The sequence below is a fragment of the Takifugu flavidus genome, chromosome 22, assembly GCF_003711565.1.
Source record: "Takifugu flavidus isolate HTHZ2018 chromosome 22, ASM371156v2, whole genome shotgun sequence".
Taxonomy (NCBI): domain Eukaryota; kingdom Metazoa; phylum Chordata; class Actinopteri; order Tetraodontiformes; family Tetraodontidae; genus Takifugu; species Takifugu flavidus.
Genome location: NC_079541.1, coordinates 6,969,179 through 6,988,157, shown reverse-complemented (window position 1 = coordinate 6,988,157; position 18,979 = coordinate 6,969,179). Strand labels below are relative to the sequence as shown.

General features: G+C 47.7%; 2 protein-coding genes across 5 annotated transcripts; both read right to left on the bottom strand.

The window, feature by feature from the left end:
- Positions 1 to 358: 358 nt before the first annotated feature.
- On the bottom strand, positions 359 to 15,111 carry creb3l2 (cAMP responsive element binding protein 3-like 2). 4 transcript variants are annotated; one of them, XM_057022425.1, is made up of 12 exons: positions 14,509 to 15,111; positions 5,065 to 5,308; positions 4,779 to 4,990; positions 4,624 to 4,702; positions 4,334 to 4,536; positions 4,071 to 4,217; positions 3,934 to 3,992; positions 3,750 to 3,818; positions 2,876 to 2,975; positions 2,607 to 2,736; positions 2,052 to 2,299; positions 359 to 1,961 (listed from the first exon to the last, which is right to left on the bottom strand). In XM_057022425.1, the coding sequence occupies exons 1-11, from the start codon at positions 14,605 to 14,607 to the stop codon at positions 2,061 to 2,063; spliced, it is 1,581 nt and encodes a 526-aa protein (XP_056878405.1). In that variant the 5' UTR covers positions 14,608 to 15,111; the 3' UTR covers positions 359 to 1,961; positions 2,052 to 2,060. The 4 variants fall into 4 exon arrangements, with proteins under 4 accessions (XP_056878405.1, XP_056878404.1, XP_056878406.1 ...); XM_057022424.1 differs by having other exon boundaries at positions 2,065 to 2,299; positions 14,509 to 15,103; XM_057022426.1 differs by lacking the exon at positions 14,509 to 15,111 and adding an exon at positions 5,389 to 6,715 and having other exon boundaries at positions 2,065 to 2,299.
- Positions 15,112 to 15,874: 763 nt separating this feature from the next.
- On the bottom strand, positions 15,875 to 18,498 carry ssbp1 (single-stranded DNA binding protein 1). Its single transcript, XM_057022433.1, has 7 exons — positions 18,394 to 18,498; positions 17,637 to 17,703; positions 17,411 to 17,468; positions 17,185 to 17,325; positions 16,574 to 16,661; positions 16,401 to 16,489; positions 15,875 to 16,324 (listed from the first exon to the last, which is right to left on the bottom strand). The coding sequence occupies exons 2-7, from the start codon at positions 17,658 to 17,660 to the stop codon at positions 16,281 to 16,283; spliced, it is 444 nt and encodes a 147-aa protein (XP_056878413.1). The 5' UTR covers positions 17,661 to 17,703; positions 18,394 to 18,498; the 3' UTR covers positions 15,875 to 16,280.
- Positions 18,499 to 18,979: the final 481 nt, after the last annotated feature.

Sequence of the window (18,979 nt, the reverse complement as noted above, 5' to 3'; positions counted from 1 at the left end):
AACTTGATCCTAAAGTTGAAAATTCTCACTAAACAAAGCTCCAATTCTTCAGAGAAAAACTAAATATTTGAAATTTTAGATTCAAATATTTGATGATGCAACCATTTACATCATGAAGTGTATGTCAGCTACCAGTTGTTTGAGTACCACAGGGCTCTGTTCTTGGCCCTCTCCTCTTCTCTATTTATGCTTAATCCAGGAAGTCATAAGCATCATTATCAATTATCATTATCAATCACACCATTAGATTGTGATTTTAAAAAATAAAAATGCCATGAAGTTGCAGCTTTCCAGAGAGTTACAGTTTAATCTTGTTATTAGTCCAAGAGCTGAACAGACTACACAAACGCAGGCAAGGTGCTTTTACTAAGGAAAATACTTTATTCATTTGAAAGCAAAAAGACAGGAAGCCCAAAACAAAGTCACAATGTCCCATCAAATATAGTTTATCGTGTTTACGGGCTTTATTTTAATGTTTTATTTTGATGGTGGACGCTGCCTGAAATCGTCTGGATTTTATTCTATTTACAAGGTAGAAGTAACTGGCCAGTCAGCAACACTCAGGAATGATTATATAAAGCTACAAAATGTTAAACAAGTCTGCCGGTGCTGTAAATGAAATGGACAATTAAGACTTAAAGCCACAAATATTGCAGTTGTGAAAGCATCGGTGACCGTGGACGTCAAAGGATTATAAACTGGAGACTTTTAGACTTGCTTATTAACAACTTATATTTACAAAAATAGAAACCTTTTTCTTGTCTGAGAAAAAAACAAATCTTTGGCAAATGCTAAAAGGGAAAGTTCTAAAGACAAAAGAATTGCAGCAAAATAATGCAATGATGTTCTTCTGTACAGTCAAAGGTTAAAAACAGATTGACACCACTCTCACATTGGAATGCTAATACAATGCTAAGTGCTAACAAGTGGAGGAAATAATCGTGCTAAATTTAAGAAAAGTTTGTTTTACCGCTGATATTGAGCGGCACTGGATGGAGCTAACTAGCTGACACCATATCTGTCAGTCTTTCATACAGCACTAGCTAAGCTCCCGATATTTATTCCAAAATTTAAAAATAACAGTAAAGAAGATCAGACGTTTAAGCTGCAACATTGCCTCTTGAGCTGCTTTTGATAAGAAAAATAATAGGAAAATGTTTTCTGGCTAGCACACAGAGACTAGCATGCACAGAGGTAAGTAAAGATAGCTAAAGAGTAGCTAATAGGATCCCCACATTCATATGTAACTAAATGTTCAGTCATTGCCAAAAAAAAGAAGTAAAACACATTTTAACTCACATCTTTTGAAATTTTCCCGAATGAGTGCAGGCACCTCGAGGTAAACCCTCAATTTTAGCACGGAAAGTACAAAAGAGAAAAATAAAATTAAAACACAAATGTACAACATGAACAAAAGTATCAAAAACCGGGATGTCCGAGTCACGGGAATAGAAAATAAACACAACTGCTATTAAAAGTGACACAACTACAAAGAGCAATCTTTTTTTAAAAAAAAAAAAAAGGTTCTATAAATACAAATGTTTTCTGTCAGTGTCCTGTAAACAGCCTCACATCATATTTTCACACATTTCCAAAGGAATAAATGTGATTTTTATTCCCTACGTCTGTTTTGAACTCATCTTTTTACAGTGTTTCAAGCCAGGTCCACTCAGGCAACAGATACCACTAAAATTTGACTCGTGTCAGATTAATCAGTGCAACCTTGCTTCAGACTGGGAGGCAACCAGTGCCCCGATAGCACAAGTCATCATTACTACAGTGTATCTGAGCGCCCGCAGGCGGCAGAAAACCCTCAGCAGTGGGAGGAACTGTGAGGTTTGCTCCAGGACACTGAACCATTATCCAGGTGGGGGAAGGGGGCGTGGCCTCAGGAGGTCTCGTTGACCGTTCGTTCTAGCTCTACCACTTTACTGCTCTCGCCCGCCCGCTGCTCCAGAGACCTGCGTGAGGAGAACCAGGGATCAGTCCACATAGCAGCGCGCTAACGGTTAGCGTGCAAAAAAGACGTCACGGAAATGTAGATGTCTGACATCAGGAGTTCACCTGTGCAGGTCCAGCAGCAGGTTTTTGGCTGTCTGTGTGTTGTTGTGCTTGTTCCTGAAAGGCGGGTGCGTCTCCACCCTGCTGGGCTCCGCCCCCAGGCTCTTCTGCTCCGAGCGCCGCCAGGCCGCCACCACGACGGCGTGCGTGTCCTCCATCTCCAGGGGGTACTCCCCGCCCAGGCCCAGGAGGTGCGGCTGCTCGTCCTCGAAGGTCGACAGGAGATTCCTGGACTTGACTGAGACCAACATCGAAAAACATGAGCTGACCGGCGACCACAGATCTCACACACATAGTTACGTAAACGCTTCACATACAATATTCTAAACCATTAAATTCACTTGTTTCCATTTTACCTATGCTCGTGTGTGTGTGTGTGTGTGTGTGTGGGATGAAGCCAAAGGTCAGGTCTACTTGTCCGTCCTTGCAGCTCTATAGGTGAAATCTGATTATTGATGTTGTTCACTAATTATTCATCACATTTGCGACAACAGGAAGTGCGTGTGTATAGCTAATACAAGCTAGCACGGCCCCGCGGCGCGCACCTGTGGCGATGTAGGACTCTTTGATGGTCAGCTGTTTGGAGGCGAGGCCAGTTTCAGTGATGCTGGAGGAGGGAATGAAACTGCCGGGGTAGAAACTTCCCAGAAACAGAGCGAAACACAACATGACCACCTACAGCGAGACAGAGATGATAAATTATGAGGGGGTGATAAACGGCTGACGAATGAGGCAGATGTTTCCTAGTCGATGTTTCAATTTGTCTCACACACACACACACACACACACACACCACACACACACACACACTCACCATTAGGCAAGACGAGGTCTGGGTTCCCGCCACCCTGCAGGATTTGGCGAGTTTTCCCGCCACCATGTCCTGCAGAGACTGCAGCTGCTGCAACAGAGACCTGCAGAGGAGAAAACCACCATTTCACATCCACGTTCCAGCTCAAAACTTTAGGTCAGATTCAGTCCCAAAAGCACCTCTGAGCTCACAGAGCTAATGCTATTGCTGGCTAACTGCACCATGAAGGGACGTCTTATGTCAGAAGTGGATGGCGATGCTTTAACCACCACGCCACCATGCTGAGCACCTGCTCCTGTCATTTTGTACTTATAAAACATGACAGTCAGTTTCACCTTATTGACTTTTCCAGATGGTTTTTGCTTATAAAAGAAAATATTTGACTTCTGCCCTCAGCGTCTGTCAGGTCTGCCATGACGAGCTACCGCTGACGCTACTCTGGGGCCTCATCAATAATAAATCAACACATCAACAAGCATTCTTTGTCAGTCGACAGGCCGGGCGTCGCACAGACGCAAGTTTCTCCCGCAGTCACGGAAGACGGATCCTCAAACAGCCGCGTTCATCAGCCCCGTTTTACATTAAAACTCGTGCAACGCCCAAACGCCGAATCGTTCGCCGCTTTTTGGGAGTCGCAGGATTCATTCGGGGTTTCCCCGATGCATCTGTGCACCCTTCAGGCTTCTGAAGGAGATCAAAATGATGCTGCGGGGTCAGACGATACCTGATCTCCAGGCAGATAAATCCTGTTTTTAATATTCAGTTTGCCGGTTAGAGGAACCGTTCTCCCCTAACTGACAGATTTTCTTCAGTAGAACGAAGGTGGAGGAACGCCAGTGTTTGTGGTGCATTATCACGCCAGTGGGAGTGTTCTTACTTGTTGTCCTTGTCCAGGTTTTCCACTTTTCTGCGCAGCTCGCTGTTTTCGTTGGTGCATGTCTCCACCCTGCGGTCAGATGGAGGTACTGCAGGGTCACTGTCTGATATTACGTTCGTCGACTGCTTGTAATTATATTTATGGACTCAATTTCAGGCTTAAAAGTTTCAACAGGGCGACTCACTTTTTCTCCAGCGTGTCCATGTACTCTTTCTTCTTTCTGCGACTCTCTTGAGCGGAAATCTGACAGCAAATGCAGATTTTTATTCTATTTGTTTTAAAAGAACAGGTACTTCTAGAGACAACTTCCTGAACCTCTACCTTATTTTTGATTTTCCGGCGGATCTTCTTCAGCGCCTTCTCCTCGGCCTTGGTGAGGGGCAGTTTGGTGGGAACCGGGTAGCCTTCGGCCACCAGCGTGCGGCGCTCCTCTTCGGTCAGGATCAACGGGCCCGAGCCCTGCAGCTTCTACACCCAGGACGCAGACATTAGACATCTTTTTTGATAAATATGTGGGCGTTTCATCAACAACAAGGGCAGGAAATTATTGTTTTTGCTTTCAAAGTTTACGTGTCAGGACTCACATGAGGAGCGGTGAGCAGGGGGGAGTTGGACAGGCAGGACGAGGCTCGGGGCGACGTCTTCAGGGCGGCCTGAGCCGGTGCTGGGCTGGTGGGGGAGGTGGGGCGGGAGAGGCCAGGAGGGGCGTGGACGGGACTCTGACTGCCCTCGGAGTCGCTGCCATGGGAACTGGGAGGAGTGGGGGGCATCTGCAGCGACTCCAGTCCTGGAAAAATGAAAACACCGGATGATCAGTTGCTTACATCGACCAGCAGGGGGCGCCGTGAGAGAGGAGCTGAGACACAATCCAGACCTTTGGGGGACAGATTGAGGAACTGGTCGACTTCATGAGGCTCCAGTTTGATCTGGGGGAGGACGCTCTCCTCTTTTATCTGTGAACGGACACGAGGGACGTCAGAGGACGGTTTTAAAGCTGTTAAAAGTCTCTGCTGGACACCCCCAGCTCACCTTGACGCCCTTGCCCTGGTTGGAGGAGGCTGAGGTGGAAGCCACGGCGGGGAGAGCGGCCGCAGCCGCGGGGGAGGCCGCGGCGGGCCCCTCGGGGGCCTGGGGCAGTGAGAGGGAGAGGGTGGGGATCAGGGAGGGGGTCTCACACAGGAGGCTGTCCATGGCTTCCTCCTGCTCCATCGGCCAATCGGCTGAATCCCCCTCAGATTCTCCTGCAGAGGATGAAACCCATTATTCCTGACCCCCCCCACCCCCACTGTGGGGAGGAACTGCTCGCTCCTCTTACCTGCTTCGCTGCCTTGCTCACCGGTCAGATGTGACAGCGGCGACTGCGGCCGGCTGTCGCCACAGAGCGAGTAGCTGTGCTCGGCCGTGATGTGGGGGGGCAGCGGGGAGGACGGGGACAGGTCGCCGCCGTCCTCCCCCTCCATGGCCTCCACGCCGCACCTCCCTCCCGACAGGAAGGGGTCGCTGAGCAGCTGGCCCAGCAAAGCATCCTGGGAGAGGTCGTCCAGCAGCTCGGAGAAGTGCTGCAGACGGGGGAGAGGGAGCGGATCAGACAGGAAGACAGACGGTAATTACACCTCCACGCAGTAATTACAGGTCCCACCTGCTTTATTACCACTTCTCCTCCCACTCCTCTTTTTATTTCAGCGTCTGAGTCTCAGCTCGGCGTTAAATTTACCCTGCAGAAGCTCGTGGTCTTTATCTGCTCCTTCCTCCCCCCGTCGCCTCCTCCTCCCTCCTTCTGTCCTCCTCTCCGAGGTCATGTGACAGCCAAGACCGAGCAGCGGTTACAAGGAAACGCGGCCACTGCGCTAACGCTAACGCTAACAATCAGCGAAACTTTTCACTGAAGCGACGCGGCCCAGAAATCCCGACGTTTCCCAGGATCGGTGATCTCACTCCGTCTGTCCGTCCGTCGGGGGAGTGCGGATCCCCCCCGCGTGGACCCTGGAACACTCGGCTACAGTTCGCGCGAGGCTAGGAAAAGTCGTTACATAACAACGAAGAAAGGAAGGGGAGTCCAAAGGTATGAAGGGAGGAGAGCCAAGACGGAGGAGGGAGCCCAACATGTGGCTTTCGTTAGGCGTGCACACACACACACACACACACACACACACACACACACACACACACACACTAAAAATGACAGAGCACTCATCCATCATCACTGCGGGTGTTTCTGGTGCGGTTCTAGATCGTTCCTTCTCTGAGATGGAACCTCCCGTGTCCCAGTTTTGGGATATTTCCGTAATGTCAAAGGTCAAATACAGGTTTCTTAAACCCAAACACCAGTAATCAGCCCACTCCCCTAAAAATGACCCTCGTCTTACTTTCAAACCCTTTTCTTTTCGAGCAAATGAGCTGTTTCTGATGCTAATGACAACCCAGCGCATTAATAACCGTCGCGCTAAGCTCCCACTGCTGTCAACGCTGCGCAGGCTCGCTAACGGAGCGGAGATCTACTCTGGAGCTGCTCTCCAACCAGATCCCAGCCGAGGAAGCTGATCTGTTTAGCTTGATTAGCTCGATGCAACATGCTATTAGAGTTTAATTCATGGGCAACATCAAAAGGTTCACTTTAAGTCAACTCGGGATCTTTTGCTGGGAGGCAACCGGTAATTTAACGGTCTGTGTCGACACCGTAATTACCATCCTCACTGTGTGTGTGTGTGTGTGTGTGTGTGAGTGTGTGTGTAGGCCTATAATCGAGCTGTGGGCATGATGTGGTTTCCAGGAGACGCCGGGCGGAGGTAGACGACGGTGAGTGTTTGCCCTCAGTGTGACATTTCTGGCACGTGCACGTTCAGCCTTTATCCACGTTAAACACGCTCCCACGTGCACGACGCGCTCGCACTGACCTACATTGTAAAACACGAGAATGGATCCGCTGGAGGATAAATGTTTACGCTGCCCCTCCTAAACGGATGGTTTGTGCTGCACGCGGACGCTTGAGGACGATCAGGAGAGTGTGTGTGTGTGTGTGTGTGTGTGTGTGTGTGTGTGTGGTGTGTGTGTGTGTGTGTGTGTGAGAAAGGAGAACATGTAATGCAGGGCAGTAGGCCGGGCAGCAGAATGAGTCATTTCACACACACACACACACACACACACGCACACAGAGTCCTCTTTGTTGCTGCAGACCAGCAGAAAGCGTGGTATTTAAGGCCAGATGTAACTCGACACGTTCCAGCTGGAACCATGAGACTCGAAGCCTCGGTGGGGAAACTGGGAGCTCAAACTGGGAGGTTTGTCGGTGTGAGTTCTTCGGTAATAAAAGCCCCCACAGCTGTACTGGTCACCAGCTCGCAGCTAAAGTAGCGGGAGGGGAGACGGGGACGGAAGGAATGTCCTCTCGGCTCTGTAATTTTTCCACCAAGCGTCTGTTTCTGCCCTTAAACGCGGGCGTTAGCGTGCACGGAGGGGTGCCCGGAGAGGAAAGTTGGATGACGTAACACCCCGGGAAGAAAAGAACCAGATGGGGAAACAAAAAAGCAGAAAGAAGGACGAGCCTCCCTACGGACCCAAGGGTCATCCTGCGTACCCGTGTGTGTGTGTGTACCTTGCTCTGGACCCGTGTGTGTGTACTCGATGATGCACTGGTGCAAACACACTCTCGGAAACACACACAGATGACAGCCGGGTGACTCATCTGCTGGACTCGGCTCCTTTTCCCACATCCTGACCTTCTGGTGAAATTCCCCAAACACCCAACGTTAACGAGGGCCCAATATGTGCGTACGGACCCCCGCTGCTGCCTCTGCTCTCCGTTCATGCCTGGGTCCCCGTCCCCCCCGCTGCAGGGGGGCGACTGGCGGGTGGCTGCTGGAATTCTAACAATGCGCGAGCTGTTTTAGCAGTTAGCTTGAGCAGCCATGCGGCGCTCTAGACTTATCAGCTGAGGCTGCATTTTTGTTTTGGCCGTGAGCAAAAGAAGCAAAATGGCGGCAGTGTGGTTGGAGGAGGCCGCGTCCGGGGTTTTATCTGCGCCGAGGCCTCGCGTCACGTCTGGACGGCGTTCCGGCCCGTCGGTTTACGTGCGAGACTCGTCATTCCAAGGCTAACTAGCACGCTAACATCATTTGTTCCACAGTGTCCGACTGCCCAAAATGACCTCCTTTCAGAAAAATGCCTCCCAGGAGACTCAGACGCTCCCTGACCCAGATTCTCCACATGGAACTGGACTCAGAAGGAAAGTGGACGGCGAGTGCTGGTCTGACTGGTGGAAGGTTCCGGAAAACACCCGGGAACTGCACCAGCATATAACACAGCACTGTTAATCTATCTTTAAACACAAAAAAGTGTGTGTGTGTGTGGTGTGTGTGTGTGAGGGGGATGTTCTGCTTAACAGGGGTAAACAACAGGAACAGTTGGGCTGCCGGTGTTTACCCTCCACTTACAGCCGAGCACAGGAATACTGGGAGATATAGAAAAAACCAGCGAAACCATTACAGGCTGATGTGAGAGGCTTCACATCCACTTCCTGTTTGACACAAGTCCACTTCCTGTTTGACACAAGTTGTTGTTAGCAGCCTCGTTAGCGGCGAACGCTCAGTACTCACAAACACGCCACAGAAAGTTTGCTTTCAACAAATAAAGTGTGTGTGTGTGTGTGTGTGTGTGTGTGTGTGTGTGTGTGTGTGTGTGTGTGTGTGTGTGTAAATTAAACAGATGACAAATGGAAAATGGCCTCTTCTCTTTACCGTCCCTTTCCTATTTCTGGTAAAATCATTCCCAGATGGCTCCCAGGGCTTCCGAAAGATCACACACAAATACACACACACACACTCCCCCCTACACACACACACATGCACACACACACCCAAACTTTCCAGCCTTGCTCTGTCACACTGACCGGTTTTACTGTCCAAGCAAACATCGACCCCTCGCCTGCTGCTCAACATGTTCGCTAAAATCCGACATGTTGGAAATTGGGACTTTTATCCTGTTAATGGGTGTTGGTGAAAAAGAAACTTCCGATTTTCAGGCTTTGATGGCAGGAAAGACAAAAGAACACGTTTAATTACCCAAAATCGAGGGGGGGGAACAAAACAAACTCAGACAAATATCCGTTTACATGGTAAAACGGAGTTTAGCTTTAGCGCGCTAATGCTACCGTATAAACAGACGACTGAAAGTAAACAAACAAACTGAACCAACGGCAGCAAATCTCTCACTTTTATCTAGCGGCAGAAATGCACTGTAAAAACTCATTATCGGTGAACTTTTCATTTAAAACAGTCAATCACAAATGGCCAACACCCATTTCTGAAACGAGCAGGTTCTGAGAGCGTCGAGCTGTTGGGTTTTGTTCCGGTTCAGGATGAAAAATGGAGCCGAAGCTCCAGAAACACATTTGTTATTATGGTCCGAAAACCAACACGGTTAAAGCGGCGTTTCGCCTCACTTCCTGTCTGCAAACACAGCTGTCAGATGTTTGTGTCAAACACAAGCACAGCTGCTTTCTGATGTCCCTAACACACACACACACACACACACACTCACACACACACGTAAATTCTTCCATCTCTGGGCTGCAGCACCGACTGACCCTCAGGTACCTCGCGCTGCCCTCCCCGACCCAAAGGAATGCTGGGAGATGTCTTTATTAGCTGAAGCTCTCTGAAGAGGGACCAATCAAAAGAACCTGCCGGAGGTTCTGGGACCTGGTCCCCTCCGGTCTAAACTGGGTCAAGGCCGCGGTATCCCATAGCGATGCTCTTAATCCCTGGAAATTCAAACACTCTGGGAAACTTGTCTGGGCCCGCCGCTTATCTTCATTCCTCTGCTCGAGGTTGCCAAGTAGAAACTCGCTCGCCTGTCGAGGCACGTGCACGTGCACGCGCACGGCCGGCGGTGAAGAACCCTTATGAAAACCTCATCGAATCACTGGAGAATGTATTTAAAATGATAACACAAGTGTCCAGAACAGTAAACATTTGTTGATTAGCGCATTAGCTCCCATGTGAGCTTGTACTAAAACCCGGCTACGGACCACATGCTGTGGGAATGGTTTTGGGGGCCCAAAACCTACGCCTGAAATCCTGCTAACCCGCCCTCATGTGGTCCGCCCAGATGAAAGCGGTCCAGACGGATCCGATTCATCCTCCTGAACCCCGACGTTTAAGCCGCTCTGGTGGATGATAGAAGCTCATCGGTGAAGGTTAAGAGATTAGCAACCAACCAGGCGCAAAGGTTCTGGTATTCTGGGACAGGACCCGACTCGTCAGCGCTCTCAGCTCAGCCAGAAGGAGGAAGAGGAGGAGGAGGAGGAGGAAGAGGAGTCGACGGGGTGGAGAGGTTAAAAAGGCTGAGAAGGGTCAGGTTTCTGCCCTAAGGTAATGCTTTTTGACACGCTAGTTAGCAGCTCGGTATTTAGCAGGCAAGTAGCACAAAATTAAGCCAAATCTTTACCCAAAATACTAGTTTTATCAGTACAACTATCTCCCAAATTATACACAATAAATCCTCATGTTAGAAAAAGCTTGTTAACATTTCTGCAGCCTCATTTCATGTGAGAAAAAAAAGCAAAAAGCATAAAACCCATCAAAGTCGGCACCTCGCTGTTTAATAAGTGTCTAACAAGCTTTCGCCACTTTGATGGTTTCCAACACCGGAGCTCTGGCTGCAAATTAAACACGGAATTCTGCAGGGTGAGCTTTGTTTTAAGGTTCGATGTCTCGTGTGGTGGGAGGAGAAGGACGGAAGCGGTCAGTTTGCTACATCTGACCAGAGTTCAACCGAAAAAAATAAAATAAAATAGATGCTTCCAGGCACATTTTCGGGCTGGGAACTTGGACCCACACCCTGCTAACCACACCAACAGGGCTCCAACATGGACCTTTAAACCTGGAGCAAAAGGAGGAAAAGAGGGGGCGAGAGGAGCGGACCGGGGAGACAAAATTAGCTTTAGCCTCAGAAATCCAGGCTCCGTCCTGATCCCCCCACATGCTGATTACTACCTTCGCCTCGCTCTGAGGCGGCGGCCATGACAGCGGCCGCCAAACCTCCTGCCGCAGTTTTTTTTCCACAGTCTGGAGAAAAGTTGCATCAGCCGAGGGGGAGAAGAGCGCACGTGCACGCCATCTGAGGACCCCGCGTCCAAAACGTCGCTTTGATTTAAGTGACGCCGCTACCTGGCAAATTCTGCCAAACGTTTTATTAGAACCAGAGGACAAAGACCCAAAGACGCCAGAAATTGTCTGATGAAATCGGCACGTTGACGGTGGCGTGAGGATTTCGCTGCTCTGGGGCCGGTCGCAGCCTCCCAAAGCTGGTCCTCACGGGTCAGGACCAGCAGGGGGCATGTGAAGATACCAGAAGTACTACCCACAATTTCCACGCCATTCCTGGCTAATAGGGGCGGCGGGAGCCCCTCCCGGTGGCCCACAGGTGAGGCACCAGAACACCCTGTACCCCCAAAGGAAGCTGACCCACTCACGTGTGTGTGGACTGTGGCAGGAACCCAGAGATAAACTCCACGCTGATAACCGGGAGTTACATAAGCCCAATCTCCCTGACGTTAGCATTAGCGATTCCGATATCATCCTTTACTTCCTGATAGCGATTCCCATAACCTGATCTCACACATTGTTCAGGCCGACCTGGTTCAGGTTCGCCCTTTTTGTCAAACCTAAACAAACACAACAAGTGGACAAAAGTCCTGATTCTGGACTGGGAATACCGGCTCAGATCGGGTTATACCGTCGGAAACTCGAGGGATCTCCGGACGCTGTGAAGAACCGGCGTCCTTGGACGTCTCCGCCAGAAGATCCTGGAAATGTTCCCCCCCGATACCATCCGATAATTAGCGACCAGCCCAGCTGAAGACGGAACCACTGGTACTGGGAACCAGTTAAACCAGAACAGAGGCTCCCTCTGATGAATAATCAGGAGATATTTATCTAGATGACACTGATTATTGACGCGCTATTGACGTTCTTTTATTAACTCGGGCTAACCTGAAGATCCGGCACCACGCCCGCCACAAGGACAACGTACACGGCAATAGCGCGGGCGTGTTCCCTTGGATGACATCAACGCACGGCGGCTGGAATCTGAGCGAGTCGCCGGCCTCCGCTCAGGGAAGGGGGGGGGAGGGGGGGGCGCCGTCTGGTTCCTATCGGGGTAAAACCAGTGCACTCAGTGACCGTTGCTCTGAGACACGGGGCCATTCAGAGCCCGCAGGATGCCCGGCCCCGATGGAGAACCGGCTCCGGCCCCGTCACATGACCAGAACCTTCGCTGACGTCCCGTCCCGCTACTCCGGAGTCGGAATCAGTCGTAAAGCATGTAGCTGTCGTTCCAGGGGCGGGAACGTGCGCAGGTATGCAGGTGATCCGGACGTAGTTGAAGCCAGAGCAAACATACGCTCCCTCGCCGCGTCCTCTCCCCACACGTGGTCAGCACGTGGGGAACGCTGCGCCAAACTCGGGAAAGTATGCACGACTGCACGGACTCGGATTTACGGTCGCCACATGTTGGCAGGAAAGTGACAGCGGAGTCGTTCGTCTTCCGACTTCTAAGCTGCGGCCTATTTGCCGCTTTAAACGGCTTAAAAATCGCGACCCGCAGTAGCCGTTTGGCTAGCGAGGCCGCGCGTTTGCACCCGTTAGCTGCGTCTTGCTACGTTGGTTTCCTTCACGTATTCCGGACATCGACGACCAGAAAGTGAGAGTTCTGTTGGCCAAAACGGCCCGATTTTGGGAGCCTCCTTTTGCACACGGGGGCCAACGAAGATGGCGTCTCCTCGAACCGAGGTCATATTCGCCGTTAGCTCACAATCACGCCATTAAGGATTGTTCAGGCATTGGGAGGGGGAGGCGTGACACAGCGGGGGGGCGATGGGGGGGAGCAGCTCTGGAGCCCACACCGGAGGCTCAGAGGGTTAGCATTGTCGCGAGGAATCTCATACTAGCACACACACACACCCCCCCGCCGAGAAAAAGTGAGACAGGCGCTAACAAAGACGCCACTCTGCTGCCTGAGATTTAAACACTGCAGGCTTGTTGCTCTTTACGTTCAGGCCTCACACACACACACACACACACACACACACACACACACACACACACACACACACGCCTCTCCATATATAGAGCCGTCACCTTGCTAACAGCAGCATCTCCAGTCAGAACACAGCCTGGCCTTTGTGCAGCCTGGGCGTAACTCTTCACGGAACACAAACAAATGAAACCCATCAGGTCAGAGTTGGCCTCAAAACACCGAACACCTCAGGAGGACCAGCCTAAAGCTGAGCTAGTCCATGGAAATCTTAGCAGCCGATGCTAACAGGTCATTCCAACCCTTCTGTGTTTGTTTGATTGATTTCTGGGGCAGCTCGGCCTCCGGCGCGCCGGTGACCTTTTAAAGACGCGTCTGTTTGGTTTTTTTACATCGAGCTTGATGATAAGAAACTGCATGAACTCAACAAAGTAACAAAACCCTGATTTCTTTTCACGTTGACATTAAATACCTGCAGATCTGCGTGTGCTTGTGTGTTTTCACAAGGTCTCTGTAGTGTCTGATTCCTATCCTGCAATACAGCTGCATTTTTCCCTGCAACTTAATGCCCCTCCCATCATTACACACACACACACACACACACACACACACACACACACACACACACACACAGAGTTGGAACACAAACTCACACTTCCAGTTACATAACTGAGGCAAAGAGCCATTTAAAAGGCTCTGTTTCCTTTCGTGGATGCAGTGTGTAGGTGTGTGTGTGTGTGTGTGTAGTGTGTGTGTGTGTGGGGAGGTGGGTTTTGTTTATCTGCTGATTTACTTATACACACTAACTCCTTTCTATGATAATAAATTCAAATCTTCTACTCTTTAGATATGGATTTAATAAAATGCGCTCTGGAATCGTCTCTGAGCTGCGTTTAAATAAAGATACGAACGTGCGATAAAGAACTCCAGAGCGGCGCTCCAACAGCTGTGAACCTGCACTGGAAAACTGCAGGAGCTCCCTAAACTTCCCAACCAGCGTGTGTTTTCCAGGCGTCCTCGTCCCTCTTTAAATGAAGGCAGCGTTAATGTTTTAAACCATTCTGAGCAGCACAAACGTTCAATATTTTTACACTGTTTATCCATACTGCGTATTTACCAGGAAGGGAGGGCCCCCCGAGGGCCCCCTCCCTCACTGCTTCAGGGCCCCATCCGAGCCAGCAGCCCCATAGCTGGTTACTCACGGAAAAACTCCATATGGAGCAAACTTTAGCACCCAAACACTCGATCAAAAAGGCAAAAAGTAACGTAATAAGGCAAACATGAGTTCATCTCAAAAATAAAGAGGTTGGGGGGACATTTATAACTTTAGGGGAAGATGGCTGGGACCTGGTGTGAGCCTATAGCATCAATAAACTCTAAATCTGCTCCCCCATCAGAGAGTGTGTGAGTCAATGTCTACAGTGTGTTGATGTGGTGTCACTTTAAGGAAAAATCTGGAGGGGGGGGGGAGATGAAAAAAATAGAAGATTAAAGTGGATTTCAAGGATGGGAAAATTTCCTGGACCCCAGGGCTCTGGGCTTTGAATGGAGAGCCGGGTGCCACACACACACACACACACACACACACACACACACACACAACACACACACACACACACACACACACACCTTCCTGTCCCTTTAATGGATTTATAGCTGATCTTTAATCTCCCTGGAGCTAATCACACCCCTCCCCGCCGGGATCAATGCCGGATCGATAACTTACATTGGTGTAGAGCATGGAGTCGATCTCCTCGGTATCAGAGAGCTCGCTGAGGTTCCGGTCCCAGTGCAGAAAGGGCTCGGTACTGTCCAGGATCTCCATGGTGCCTTCACGGACTCTCTCTGACGATCGGAACCTTCTTCAACTCTTGAAAGAAAACTGCGGTGTTCGGTTGGAAACACTCGAAACTCCAAGTTCGGGGCAGGAAAGTCCAAAACAAACTTGCGAGGGGAGATTGGCGATGGCTCGGGAACCGGTTCTGGTGTCTCAGACGGGGTGACGCGGGTCAGACTGGAGCCGGATCTGGTTACTGTTGTTGTTTCTCATCTCCTCGCAGATTGTGGGGTCCGCAGCCGGATTCCAGCAGCCTCTTTTCCCTTTTCCTTCCTCCCAGCTGCTCCTCCTCACGGACCAGACGCTCAGGAATGTGTGGGCGGGGTCAAACGAGCCGATCGATGGCCGATCAGGGTAAAATCGATAGTTTAAGTTCACCAAGTTTGTGGCGCATATTGAGTGAAGAGACTGAACATTGAAGGCGGACTGTAAAAAGTACAGCGAATCTTCATTAATCAGTTGTTTCGAACATTTACTTATATTAACTGCGCAGCTTCCGGGAAATTCCAAAATGAAGCGTTACTACTGCGATAAAACCCCTAAAAACAGAATTGAGGCACCTTTCAGAAAAAGAATTACTGACAAAAGGTCGTTTACTATTGGATTGAACTTCTCTGCCATATTTCGCGTGTCACGCTCAATGAAATGTGGCGTTTAAAGAAACTTTTAAGCGCATTTCTCTATTGTCGTACAATAATATTAAAGACCGACCTGGTTTCAATCATTACAAAATCGCAGACATCAACCATAATGGTTTAGTAACCTCGAAACAAAAAATAATGAACAAAAAATATTAAATATAAATAAAAGTCCATTTAAAAAGAAATAAACATAACTCAGTACTTTTAGTTTCTGAGCCAATTTCAACTACTTCCGGTTTTGCCATTAATTTTGTAGTTTTGACGAAAATGTTGGGCAGGATTCAACAGGTTTCTCCATAACTCTTGGCCACGCCCATCTCAAAGGTCGACCAATCAGATGACAGATATCGTTGAAGCTCGCGTCTGTACGTCCGCCTGAGCATTTGATGGACAGGCCAAGAAGCCAATCAGATAAGACCCAGCGATTTATCAGGACCAATCATTTATGGCCAAGAATACTTTTGACTACACCCCGCCCTCGCTGTCATAGAACCAGCCAATCAGCAACTTTATTTTGTTTTAGATCACTTAAAAGAAAAATTAAGTTAAATTAACCTGACCTGTTTCCGGACACACCAAAATTCCATTCCATAAAAAAAGGACATGAAAAAATGTAAAAAAGAGAAAGAATGTTTAATTTTCAATACTACTTTTCTTTCTTTCCAAAGAAAAAAACAGCAGTCTCCTTTAAACTTGCAAAAAACAAACAACATTGGTTTTGACGATTGTTTTGTCCATGTTGTAGGATTATTTCACACCATCGGCTTCTAACAAGACAGAGAATGACCCTGGAAACAGGTTTCCTCACCATGGGAACAAAATATACATTATTTTAACAGACAAAATGAAAAAGAGAGGGAAAAGAAACACTTTATAAAAGTGCAAAGAGCTTTTTTTCCGCATCTCTGCAGGAAGTGCTTCAGTCTAGTCCGTCCCTGCTCTGTTGTTACATTTAGGGCCCTTTTTCTTTTAACTGTGTGGATGAAAACATATTAACGGTCAACGTCAGCAGACGATTCTTCAGGTTCTGTCTCGAATGTTGTCGCTCAAGAAGACGATGTTGTCTACAGAGAAAGGCAAAGAAAAGATATGAACTCTAGCGCTCATGTATCTGTTCAACAGGTGTGTTTTTATGCCGACCTGCAATGATGGTCGTTGCCTGGCGTCTCACTTGGTTCTTGTCAACGTACTCGCCATAGTCCAGTTTCCCTTCGACCAGAACTCTGGAGCTAAAGGACAGAAATCAAAATATAATTTTGAGAGTTTGAGATTCACAAATTTTGTTGGACATGTTGATTGTGTGTGCTTCATACCCTTTTTTAACGTACTGGTAGGCAACGTCTCTCAAACCGGGTTTGAACACCGAGATACGATGCCACGTCGTCTTCTGACTGATGTCACCTGCAGTTGGAACGCAGCAGAGATCACTCACAAACAGTCAGACACCGTTATACTCCGTCTGCAGCTCTGCTAACGTGCTACAAGGATTTTGTGTTAAGCTAAAAATCAATTTCACTTGGCTCAACGGCACAACAGCGCCATCAAGTGGACACGTGTTTAAAAACAGCAGATGAGTCTAACAACAAGGTTAGATTAACTGAACTTTATCACTACAAGTAATTAAAGCTTATTTAGCTGCATATAAAAGAGGAAAATATCTATGACTGCTTGTACTTATGAACTGATATTCATTTACTTTGATTAAGGATTTGTATGTTGTATAAATGTCATTGTGAATGACAGCAGGAATGTTTGCTTTAAAACCTGCCTGTCCATGATAAATCCATATTTGCAAAATCTGTGATAACAATATTGTGAAGCCTTAATTTATGTATTATTTTGTGGGTTTCGCGAAACTCTAAGTACAGACATCTGCTGATCACATCGTAGTTCTGAAAACCAAAAAGGTCCTGAATCCTCTAACCTGTTGTGTTAATCTCTCCTTCTCCACTGCGCCACATCTCATTGGTTGCCATTGAGAAGATGGTAACGGGGTTGCGACCCTCCACCTGTCTCATCACCGGGTCCTGGCCCACTCGTCCCAGCAGCTGCACGCGGTTTATCGCTGGAGAGAGAGAGCAAGGAGATCCTCATAACTCCTCATCTGCTGAATGGATGAATCTTTGTATGAATGATTGACGATTACTCACATCTCTCCAAGATCAGGCTGGTGTCTGTGCTCCTGTACCTTACCAGCTGCCTCAACAGCTGGAGACAGAGGAAAAGTAAAAAAGTCCTTAAGGATTAGTTATAAAGGTCAAAAAGTAAAGATGAAATTTCAAGAAAAGCTCAAATTAACTCTCTCCTTTATTTGTCTGGGAGCATTTTCAGCTGAGTTAATATTTTCCTGATACTTCCTCATCATCTTTTACTCACCTGTGCTGAGGTGCTTCTCAACATCTCTGAGGGGGAAACGTGGGCAGATGGACAGAAAGACAGCAGCCTGACAAATGGAGAAAACAGAGAGCTATTTATTACAGAGAAAAATGGAAGAAAACACACCCTATTTATATAGTTACTATTAGTATGTACAGCTCATATTCTGTTATAACTTAATTCTAAATGTGCTGTATAATAAAAAGTTTAAAGAAAATATGTATAGATGTAAATAACTGTTTTACATATGCTGACATGTACATATAATTTAAAAAACAATAATTAAAATGATCATCTATGACGTTAGGTTCAAACCCCTTAAAAGTCACTAAAAGCAGTCACGGAAAATAAGTAGAAATCAGGATTAAATGAATAAATTGTCGAATTTGTTGTTTACTTTACAGGATCGGTACTATATCCAGTAATATGACCTGTTATCGCTTCATGGCAGGATAATCTACATTCCTGATAGAGAAATACATAAAGAACAGACCCGCACGGATTTCAAATGCGTTCGAGGAGAATAATCATTTTAATTTTATGTCTGCTGCTCTGCGAGCATCCATTGATAGCAACGCGATCACTCTCGCGCCACCAAATGTGGACATTAAATAATTCTCTTAAAAAACGAACGTGACTGGTTGTGTTATTTATTCACGCACGAGCACATTAGTGACAACGTGTCAACAAAATGCGGCGATAAGATGGGTAAAATGGGTAGAATTCAAACACAAAAAAGAGTTTGATGAAAACTTACCAGAAGCGGGACTTCAGGGGGACTTCAGTAACCTCACACTGCTTCCGGTCCGACTCCAAAACGGTTCCGTCAAATCATTATAGTTCCGCTTCACATCAGTTACCGACGTAATCTTATAATAATAATAATAATAATAATAATAATAATAATAATAATAATAATAATAATTGAGGATGATCCATGTAAGAGCCATAAACCATGACAATGGATATGTTGTCTTGCGAAGTTGTGCATCTGCTGAGTATTTGCAGCTGTCAGATGTCACGGGGTGTGATCTGACAGGTAGTTTGGGAGGAAGTAAATTCACCTGCGCTATGCTGCTGCGCTGTAATGTAGAAGGTGATCGTCTGTGGCTCATTTCTATGATCATAAGTGTGACGTGAGATATGCTATGTTGTATGTTTTTTTATTTACTGTGTAATTTACTGGATTAAGTAAATTACTACAATGGCTCTGGCAAACAAACGTGCAAGTCTTCAAAAGGAACGTAAAAGGCATAAAATGTAAACACATGACACAAAATGAATTGTTCTGTTGTGTTGAAGATTAGAGCAGTAAATCCAAGGAAAATCTTCAGTTTGCATTG